At 45.7% G+C, this 11367-nt stretch overlaps 1 protein-coding gene across 2 annotated transcripts; it reads right to left on the minus strand.

The window, feature by feature from the left end:
• Positions 1-6198: 6198 nt before the first annotated feature.
• LOC144277800 (olfactory receptor 52M1-like) lies at positions 6199-8363 on the minus strand. Of its 2 annotated transcripts, XM_077838806.1 has the most exons (2): positions 8353-8363; positions 6199-7156 (listed from the first exon to the last, which is right to left on the minus strand). In XM_077838806.1, the coding sequence occupies exon 2, from the start codon at positions 7144-7146 to the stop codon at positions 6199-6201; it is 948 nt and encodes a 315-aa protein (XP_077694932.1). In that variant the 5' UTR covers positions 7147-7156; positions 8353-8363. The 2 variants fall into 2 exon arrangements, with proteins under 2 accessions (XP_077694932.1, XP_077694923.1); XM_077838797.1 differs by lacking the exon at positions 8353-8363 and having other exon boundaries at positions 6199-7182.
• Between the last annotated feature and the right edge of the window lie 3004 nt (positions 8364-11367).

Raw genomic sequence — 11367 nt, forward strand, 5'->3', positions numbered from 1 at the left:
ATGTCTTAGGTGGTAAGCAGGGGTTTTCTCATGACTGGCAGTCTTCTTTGTCCTGATCCCCACCTGGATATAGATTTGGCCAAAGGCAGGCATCCTTTCTCTCAGTTTGACCCCCCTCCCCAGCCCATCTCCTCATGGGAAAGTAGATGTTTAAAGATGGTTCCAGGACCAGGTGGCCTGACCATATGTCTCTGAGAGATCCATGTCTGTATAGTTTATGGGCTGGCCCACACGTCCACAGGAAGGCTACATGAAAACAGAGCCATTCACAGCTTCTGGTTTCTTGCTTAAGAGTCATCAAGTTTCTGAAGTGTCCTTAATGGCCCTTGCTTTTCATAATTACATAAGTTATTCAAGTGTATACCTTATATTTCTAACTTCAGTCATAGAAATGTTACATGCATACAAATAGGATAAACACATTCAGCAGTTTACATGCTTTATAATGATACCTTACAAGGGGTAATTAGCATAAAGTGTATTCCAGTTATGTCATATTCATATTTATAAGCATATTTTCATAAAGCATATGGAATGTACCGTCACAGGTCCCTCCTCTCCAACTCCCTTCCAGAATATCAATTAGGAGAAAATTAGTAATGAAACGCACATAGGGCATGTTTCTGAGACATGTGACAGAGGAGGAAAGCTTCTGCTTTATGGGATCCTTGTAGGACTTTAAACCAGAGGGTGTCTATGCAGCCAAGGCCTTGTCTCGGGGGATCTTCAATAGACCTGATGGCTGAGAAGAGAAGTGAAGAGAGTAGGTCTTCATCTAGAATCAGTAGTTATGACCACTTTGTTTGCCAATCAGGATAGTGTGTAAGGCCAACATACTTACTGGGGGTTTATGCTTGGGGAATTGAGGCTCACTAAGGAGACATGCATTATATAACCTTAAATGGCTTGTGTAATTCTTTCTCAGATACGCTCCTGAGCACCAGGTAAATTGAATCCGAATTCTCACTTATACTGATGAATATTCTGCCCATATCAACTGCTTCCTCAGCCCACAATGTAGGGTTAATCCTTCCTCATCCAGTGTGGGGCGAGTGTGCCGGGTGACATCATCACACACAAAATAGGTGACCCACTGAAAATGTCCCTCTTACTTTTCTTCATCAGCAAGTATCAATTGTGCTTTCTGTTTGTCAGACATCAGCCTCACACACATTACTGGATCAACGGACTTTTTGCCATGGTATCTGGGGGGCCATTCATCCCATCAGTCATCATAGAATCATAGAATATCAGGGTTGGAAGGGAACTCAGGAGGTCATCTAGTCCAACCCCCTGCTCAAAGCAGGACCAATCCCCAATTTTTGCCCCAGATCCCTAAATGGTCCCCTCAAGGATAAAACTCACAACCCTGGGTTTAACAGGCCAATGCTCAAACTACTGAGCTATCCCTCCCCCTCAACATAATCATCATATTCATGGCAAATCCCAAAGGAATGTAGCCGCCTTGCAAACCAAGCGCAGCCCGGATCGATCTCTGGGAAGGTGATTAAGGGGGTCTGTCAGGATTCTCTCCCCACTCTGAACTCTGGGGTATAGATGTGGGAATCTGCATGAAAGACCCCCTAAGCTTATTTCTTCCCGCTTAGGTTAAAACTTCCCCAAGGCACAAATCCTTCCCTTGTCCTTGGACTGTATTGCTGCCACCACCACCAAGTGATTGAGACAAAAAATCCAGGAAAAAGGGCCACTTGGAATCCCTCTTTCCCCAAAATATTCCCCCAAGCTCCTACACCCCCTTTTCTGGGGGAGGCTTCAGAATACTATACTAACCCAATGGCTACAAAGTGAGCACAGAACAAACCACTGGGTTTTTAGGACACTGAAAATCAGTCAGATTCTTAAAAGAAGAATTTTATTAAAAAAAAGTTAAAGAATCACACCTGTAAAATCAGGATGGAAGGTAACTGTACAGCGTAAATAAAAAGATTTAAAACACAGAGGATTCCCCTCTGACTTTGCTTTCCAGTTACAGAACAGGCATGAAATTACCTCTTAGCATAGGGAAAATTCACGAGCTAAACCAGAAGATAATCTAACACATTTCGTTGCCTTTACTCACAGTTTCTGTAACTGAAAAGTATCATTCATAGCCTACAGGACTAACCTGCTTGCTTGCATATCTATATCTATATCTTTTCTTAGAATTTAAGTATTTGATGTATTGTAATAGGTGTATAGATTTATATTAAAATAAGTTTGGCTGTAATGCAAGAGACCTACAGGCCATACCCTGTATGTTAATCTAAGGCAAAGTTAGCATATCAATATTAAGACCTTTTACCCAGAAAAGTAAAGTTGACCTATATCTTCTTCATTAAATAAATAATTCTCCATGTGTATGCCTATGACCTTTTATCTAGACCAATAGACAATGGAGAATGACATTTTTTTTTTCAATCTTGTACCCACATACTTAACACGTACACCACTAGGAAACTTGTGTGCATTGTGACGGGGCAAGGGCTATATTAAAGTAGTGAGGAACAGGTATGTTAGCCCCAGGCTAAACAAATCCCTGGTACCATGGTAACCAAATGGCAGTTGCTCCAGGTGAATCAAGACACGGGGGGCCAATTAAGATCCTTCTAGAAAGCAATGGAGATAGCTAGGTTGATTGGGACACCTGAAGCCGATCAAGGGCTGGATGGAACGAGTTGAAAGCCTCCCAGTTAGTCAGTGAGGCGCAAGTGTCAGGAGCTGTAGGAGGAAGCCGTGCTGTTGGATGAACTAAGTAGTACAAATCCATATGAGGCACAAGGAAGGAGGCCCTGAGATAACGGTGAAGGAGATATTGAGTGGGGGCTGCTGTAGGGAAGTGGCCCAGGGAATTGTACATGTTCTATTTCCAAAAAGTCAGCTACCATAGCTGATAGCTTTAGGGTCCCTGGGCTGGAACTGGAGTAGAGGGTGGGCCCGGGCTCACCCCTCCCTTCCCTGATTAATCAGTGAGACTGGGAGACAATAGAAATTGTGCAAGGGAGGGTTGCATCTCCTCATCTCCCTTGCTGGCTTATGATGAAAATGGCTCAGTAGGCTGTGAGCCTTGCCTCCAGAGAGAGAAGGGCTACGTGGAGGGTCACAGTGAGCCTCTGAGGCTAGCGAAATCCACCAGGTAACGTGGTACCCACAGAGACAAGGACAGAGCTTTGTCACAGCGTATATACCTGTCCTCAATATGCACAAACATACTAGCCTACGGAGTAAGCATACTCTAACATTTTGTGGGTGAGGAATGAAATTTGGGCAGAGGAGGAAGGATTTCCATCACTTTGTTCTATAAAAGAGGAGACCCACCTCAATAGAGTAGTCCATTTCTATTCTTACTTATTCTATTTCTAATCTATCTTTCTCTATTTCTTCTATCTATCAATGATGACTACTATGATTAGTAGGATGTATTTGGTCTTCTTAAACTTTCTAAGATTCAAGGGAACTAGGCAAACTTTTATCTTCTGATCAAACAGATTGGTGAGCCTATAAAGCATACTAATTAATATTAATAATTAGTTATTATTAATATAAATAATTAACTAAAAATAAAAAAATAAAATTGATAAATTAAATTATCAGTACCCCCTAAGTCAGGCTACACATTTCAGGTATCATTTCAGAAGATGGTTTACCTGTGTGGTCTCTCTCTCTCTCCAGATGGGGAACATCTGGCCAGGAGGGATTTTATGTTACTGGCTACATAAAGGGTTGTTACCCTTCCCTTTATATTAATGGCAGCATCTGGATGTATATTTGTGCAGTGGCAGCCTTTCCTGCCACCAAAACATTTCTTGCCCACTTGATCGCTGGCCATGTAGAGGATGTCCTTGGTATGCCCAATTCAGAATTTGCTGGTCTTTCACTCTAATAATTTGTTACCAGTAAGAAAGCTGCCAAAACCTACACAGGGCCGATGGGGACAGTTGCTGGCTTCGAATATCCTCAGTCCTGATCTTGTGCTGCCCCTTCGTACGGAGCAGCTACTAGGGGACCATTAGCATTGAAGGTGTCAGCCTGGAGTTCCTCAGCCTTCCTCATCTCCCACCCACATTCCCACCTCCTGAGGTCCCCTCCAACCCTGATGTTCTATGATTCTATGATATTAATGGGCAGGGAATTAGTTTTACTGGGATTAATACAAAGACTAAGGCACACTGCTTTTGGCCTAGCCGGATGAGCTCTCAGGTGCAGCAATTCACAGTGCAATTGCCACTAAGTTTAGGGAATAGTGCCTTCAGCATTTATAACTGGCACCTAAAGTGGGATGCACATTAGAAGTGGAAGAGAGAAGGAGGCGTGTGAGTGGGCGGAGTTACAAAGGAAAGGGAGTGATGGAAGAAAATGCACAGAGAGAGAGAGAGAGAGAGAGAGAGAGAGTTGATATGAAATCCACTGGAACAGGGATTTCCTGCCTCTTCCATTCTGTGGAACACTTTCCAATGGAGAGACAAACCCTCTCCTTGACCCCAAGCCAACACTGCCTGGTTCAGGAAACATTTCCTTCGGGGAGCCTGGCTGGATCAGTCCAGGAATGAGAACACTCCGGGAAACACTGAGGGAAGGGAAGCCACATTTGGGTGAGGAGAACATCTTGTGGACACCTCCCTGCCCGGCTCCACTCCCCTTCTACTCGCAGTCCCCGAGCATCCCTGTAGCAGCTCAAGGTTTGCTGTCACAACCCTGCTCAAGCTCCAGCTGCTGGAAGCCCAACGGGTGACTTTGTTTGGGTTCCACATGCTGGATCCCTGCATGTTTTTATGATTTCCTGATTAGGAGCCATGCTGAGGCCCTGTCTCTGGCTCTGGGTTTCCAGGCCCACTCTCAGGGTGCAGCTTCCCTTCAGTACCTCTAGCACAAGCAGTGTGAGCAAAGAGTAGAGGAAAAGCCAAAAGATATAAGGATACAGATGATTCATCTCATCAAACATGACTTATTAGTTATGACACCGCGTCAGAAAGGTCTGTGCAACTGCTGGCCAATAGACCCAAATTGATATTCCGTATGAGGAGAGATTAAAATGACTGGGACTTTTTGGTTTTGAAAAGAGACGACTAAGGGGGGACATCAGAGTGTAAATAAAACCATGAATGGTTTGGAAAAGTTCAGTCAGGAAGTGTTATTTATTCCTTCAACTAACACAAGAACTAGGGGTCAGCCAAATGAATTAATAGGCAGCAGATTTAAAGCAAACAAAGGAAGTATTTCTTCACAGTTGACCTGTGGAACTCTTTTCCAGGAGATGTTGTGAAGGTCAAAACTATAACAGGGTTCCAATAAGAACTAGAGAAGTGAATGAAAGGTAGGTCCATCAATAGTTATTAGCCAGGAAGCCAACGCCATGTTCTGTGTGCCCCAGCCTCTGTTTGCCAGAAGCTGACAGTACGATAGGGGAAGGATCACTCAGAATTTTCCAGTTCTGTTCATTCCCTCTCAAACATCTGGTATTGGGCACTGTTGTGAGCTAGGATACAGGGCTAGATAGACCATTCATCTTACCCAGTATGGCCAATCTGATGTTATATGGACCCCAGATGTACCTGCCCCCCTGCCTTAACCCACTGTACCCCACTTCCCTCCCAGACCCCACTCCCCTCCCAGAAGGCCTGATGGGGTCTCTCTCTCTCTCTGCAGAGTTAGTAACAAAGTAAGGAGATACATGAAATGTTTAAACCGAACCAGAGCCAAAAGATGTAAGAACATCTTAGTATGAGACCTGAGTGAGTGGATTATTAATTTAATTGTATTACTTGTATATAGGAATGTGATACTGTATTCCTGTCAGCTATTTGCTAAGTTATCTGTTAAAAACATAAGATTTCAGGAGCCTAACTAGCCCCTGGAAGTGCACATGCATCAAGGTGGGTGAGAGGCGGTAATGATCCAGTGAGTGATACGCAGAGGGGAGGAGAGGAGTGAGCAACAGGGGCGGGACCTTGGTGAAAGAAGTGGGCAGGGCCACCGGGGTCCTGTTACTTAAAATTAGATAGGAGGAAACCCCATGAGTTAATGAGTTCTATGTAGACGGATGCCCCAGTTTGTCCCACTGAAACAGCACAGTAAGGCCAGGAAAGGATTAATGTCACTTTGACTGTGCAGTCAGTGATTCCGGGAAGAGGGCCCAGCACCATGTGAGCAGCTATCTCTGCTCGTTGCTTAGTGAGAGAGCCAGAGCACCAGGAGAAAACTTTAGGCCCCTTTATGAGTAATGAGCCGGAGCAGCCTGTCCCGGATCTGTTTAGTCCTCACCCCGTAGATGATGGGGTTTAGCATGGGGGGCACAAGGAGGTACATGTTGGCAATGAGAATGTGTAAATGCAGGGGCACATTGTGGCCAAACCGGTGCATGAGGGCGGAGAAGAGAGTTGGGATGTAAAAGGCTAAGATGACACAGAGGTGCGAGCCGCAAGTCCCAAAAGTCTTGAGCCGGGTGTCCTTTGTGGGGAGGCTTAAGATGGCCCTGAGGATCTGGATATAGGACATGATGATAAAAAACACATCCAGACCAAAAAAAAAGAATCCCACAGAGAGGCTGTAGTAACTGCTGATGCGGATGTCTGCGCAGGCCAATTTCACCACGGCTATGTGCTCACAGTACGAGTGGGGGATGATGTTGGTTTTGCAATATGGCCACTGCCTCGCCAGTAAGGGATAGGGCAGTATGAGCATGCCACCACGCAGCACCACGGCAAGGCCAATCTTGGCCACCACGGGGTTTGTCAGGATAGTGGAATATCTCAGGGGATGGCAGATGGCCACGTAGCGATCGAAAGCCATGGCCACAAAGATCCCAGACTCCATCCATGAGAAGCAGTAAATGAAGTACAGCTGGGTGAGGCAGGCATTGAAATCTATTTCCCCCGAATTGAACCAGAAGATGCTCAGGGTTTTGGGAAGGATGGACGTAGACAGGACCAGGTCGGTGACAGCTAGCATGCAGAGGAAATAGTACATGGGTCCATGCAGGCTCGGCTCCCTCTTCACAATGAATAGAATGGTGAAGTTCCCCAAGACGGCTATGGCATACATGGCACAGAAGGGGATGGAGATCCAGACATGGGCCGCCTCCAGGCCAGGAATGCCCAGCAGGAGGAAGGTGGAGGGGTTGGTGAAGTCAGTTGTGTTGGAATCTGGCATGGAGTAGGGGAGAAGGCAGACCGATATCTTCTGCATATACCGTATGTTCCCCCAACTTCCTGTATGTGTCCAGGCCTAGGGTGATGGTCTCATTACAAATGCCTGGATGGAGAGACAGTGTTAATATGAGACACTACATGCACTACTGGGGGATATTCTGATGGATGAAGCAAACTGACTGATCTTCACACACTGAAAAATGACATTTTCCTTATTCAGAGTTAAGAATTATGAAGAAATAACCCCACTAATGCCAATTGCATATTTTATGGTGCTCTGTGCTACAATAATTCCCACACATCATGGTGTGGGAAACCTTAATAGACACTAGCCGGAAACATGAGTGTGGATAGTGGTTATCAATCCTTGTTCCTAAGGCCTTTTCTACACTGCCAAGTTTTTTCAGCAAAAGGCAGCAACAGTGGAGGAGGACACTCTGAAAATCCACTTTTGATGGCGGAAGTTGGCAGTTTCAGTGACACAATACAACTACCTTGAGAAGAGTTGGAAGGCTTTTTACACAAAAGTTTTATCAGTGACATGCCAGTGTAGACACTTGCAATTGATTTTTTCAAAGCAATAGGCCTTTGGAAGGTGTCCCACAATGCCCATCCTGACCACTCTTGTCAGAGGTTTGAACTCCTCCTTTAAAGGCCCAGGAATTTAGAAATTCCCCTTCCTGTTTGCTCAGCATGGAGAATTTACATCACGTTTTCCCAGGTGGCCATGGCTGCTCCACCCAGGAAACGCTCTCCCACTTGGACCACTGCGGAGCTGCTGGATCTCCTAAGTATTTTGGGAGAGGAGGTTGTGCAGTGCCAGCTGCACTCCAGCTGCAGGAAGTTTGATACCTATGGGCAGATTTCAAGCAGCTTGTGGGGAAAGAGCTGTGATCAGGACACACCGCAGTGCAGAGCAAAGGGGAAGGAGCTGAGGCACATGGGCCAGAAGGCAGGGGAGGCAAATGGTCCCTCTGATGCTGATCCCGAGACTTGCCATTTTTATAAGAGCTTGAATGCTATCCTTGGTGGTGACCCCACAACAATGGCCATGACCCATGTGGATACTGCCGCGGGCTGCAGCTGACAGAAACTGAAGCTAACCCAGAGGAGGAAGTCATTGATAAAGAGGTGGAGGCAGAAGGAGAAGTGGAGGCCATGCCAAAGTCGCCTGGTGCTCTGTCCAGTCAGGAGCTGTTCTCCACTCTGGAGGTGTCCAACCCGTCTCGGCAGTCACAGTAAGTCAAGCCAGAAGCAGGAGAGGAGACCTCTGGTAAGTGGTTTTGCTTAGTGAAGTGCAGAGATGGGTTGAGGGAAGAGAAATGCACAAAGCTGGCTGTGTTTCTGTGTTCTAGGCATTTCTCCATGCAGCTAAGCACTACCGTGGAACATTGTATTGATGCACACCAAAATTTCACTGGAATTCTCCACAGAGATCTCTAGAAAACTTTTCTGCAGGAACTCTGCAGTTCTCTGTGAGAGATTCCTTGGTAGAGCTGCTTTGTTCCTTCCCCCATTGAGGGACACTTTCCCGCCCCATTCTGCAATTACTTGGGCAAGTACCAAAGAGCCACACAGGCGAGCGGTATAAAGACTGGAGCAGAAGCTGCAAGCATGTAGTTGATGCCTCCTTGCTTACCTGCACTCGAGACATATCTGCCACAATGACCACTGCCTGTGGAAAAGGGAGGGGAAACTTTGGATTACTGTCCGCCATGAGTTTCCCGCGACCCCTTTCCTTTTGTTTTTCTCCTCCGCACAATGTCCCCCACCCCAGGGTACACTCACCATGGTTGCAGTTTTCAGAGTAGCAGCCGTGCTAGTCTGTATGGTTGCAGTGTTCACCGGCATGTGTGCTTGTGAAGGGTCAACCAAAAAATGATTGGTGTGTTACCAGCGATGTATTTTAATGTAGCATTTATATACGGTACGTGTACTTAACAATAATGCTTCTGTTTATTGTTACTTGTGATTCACCAGATATGTCCTTGAAAGGAGGCACCCCCCTCCACTCCGGCTGAGCATCTCTATCGGATAAGAATGTGCTCAAGTTGGAGCAAGAGAGATTTGTTCCGGGAGGTGCTGCATTACTCTGATGCAGACAGGACAGAATGCAGGCAGTGGAGGGAAAGCGACAAAAAGAAAATGATAGAAAACGAAGCATATACTAGCGACGCAATAGAGAGGTGGATAAAAGTTTTGGAGCAGCAAACAGACATGCTGCAGTCCCTCGTAACCCTCCAGAGTGAGCAGGCCCATGTCTGCCTTCCCCTTCAGTACATTCAGAGCTCTTTCCCATGCCCTCCCCAGACTGTACCCGCACATCCATTTCCCATTTCTGGGATTTCACGCTTTCCCCTACACTCCACCCCCGCAGACAGCTTTTCAAATGACCGCTGGACTTACGCTCAGCTCCAAAATTCAGCCCTCTCCTGGTACCTCCATTTCCCAAGAAAATGTGTGTGTCAATGATCCATGAGCTCCTGCAAAAGCATGGAGAAGAACGAATCAGAAGATGGCCCAGTGCCAAAACTGGAATATGTGTAACCTCTAATGCACCTTCGCAATTGGGGAAACCCATTTCTGCAAAGCCATCCAGAACTTCATGAACATTCCACTAAACTTTCAGCAGAAAATCTCAGCCAGTCTAGACATAGCCTGAATGCAAACAAAGCCAAGCTAGAGATTCCATGCTCTGGGGAGTTTCCCATTCACCTGTTTACTCAAAATGTGAGTGGAAGGTTCTAACAAAGTCAAATGCAAAGTTATCATCTCAGAACAAGGTACGCAGGCCCGACCCAAAGACGAGGGTACTATGTTATTGAAAGATGTGACCCTGATAAGGATGTAGGGGTTATTGTGGACAACCACCTCATCGTGTGTTCCCAGTGTGATACCGTGGCCAAAGGGAATGATGCGACCCTTAGATGCATAAACAGGGGAGTGGTGAGTTGGAGAAGAGGAAGGATTTTACTTCTCCACATGGCATTGGTGAAACCATCTGTGTCCAGTCCTGGGATCCACACTTCAAAAAGGATGTGGAGAAATTGGAGAGGGTTCAGAAAGGAGCCACAAAAAAGATTGAAGTTTGGAGAAAATATCAGACAGTGAGAGACATAAAGAGCTTCATCTATTTATCTAATCAAAAAGACAAGTGGAGATTTTCATGGGGAGAAAGCCGTTGGTAATAACAGGCTCTGAAATTTAGAAGAAAAGGCCAGACAAATTCCAGTTGGAAATAAAGGCCAAATATTTAGCACTAATGGTGGTTAACCATTGGAACATGCTGCAAAAGGAAATGGTGGATTCTCCAACTCCACATGTCTGCAGGTCCAGGTTTGATGCTTTTCTGGAAGATCTGCTTGATGACTTGTCTACACTTAAACCGCTACAGTGGGGCTGCTGAAGCACTTCAGTGTAGACACTACTTACACTGACAGAAGCGGTTCTCTCGTCAGTGCAGGTAATACATCTCCCTGAGAGGTGGTAGCTAGATCAATGGAAGAATTCTTCCGTCAACCTCATGCTGTCTACACTGGGGTTAGGCTGATATAACTGTATCTTTTATGGCTGTGGATTTTTTTACTATTGCAAAAAAAGAAAATATAATATTAGGTTGCATTAGTGGAGACATAGCATGCAAGTCATGGTGGGTGATAGTACAACTCAACTTTGCACTGGTTCGATCTCAGCTGGAGGCCTGAGCTGGATACTGTGTCCAATTTTGGTCACCAATGTACAAGAAGGATGTAGAGACACTGGAAAAGGTCCAAAGGAGAGTGACAAAGATGACCCAAGGGACGGAATGTAAGGCATGCAAACAAAGGCTGAAGGAACTTGGTATGTTTTATTTTGGAATATAGGAGGTTAAGGATGGATATGATAGCAGTCTTCAAATAGGTCCATCAATGGCTATTACCCATGATGGTGTCCTGAGCCTCTGTTTTCCAGAAGCTGGGAACGGGTGACAGGGTATGGATCACTTGATGATTCCCTGTTCGGTTCATTCCCTCTGGGGCATCTGGCAGTGATCACTGTCAGAAGACAGAATACTGGGCTAGATGGACATTTGCTCTCACCCCGTATGGCCATTATTATGTTCTTATATTCTCATGTAATACTTGAAAGGCTGCCATAAAAAAGAAGGAGAAAAGTTGTTCTCTCTTCCTGCAGAGGGCAATGAGTTCAAACTACAGCACAGCAGAATTAGATTAAATATCAG

Source organism: Eretmochelys imbricata, chromosome 1 (genome assembly GCF_965152235.1).
Source record: "Eretmochelys imbricata isolate rEreImb1 chromosome 1, rEreImb1.hap1, whole genome shotgun sequence".
Taxonomy (NCBI): domain Eukaryota; kingdom Metazoa; phylum Chordata; order Testudines; family Cheloniidae; genus Eretmochelys; species Eretmochelys imbricata.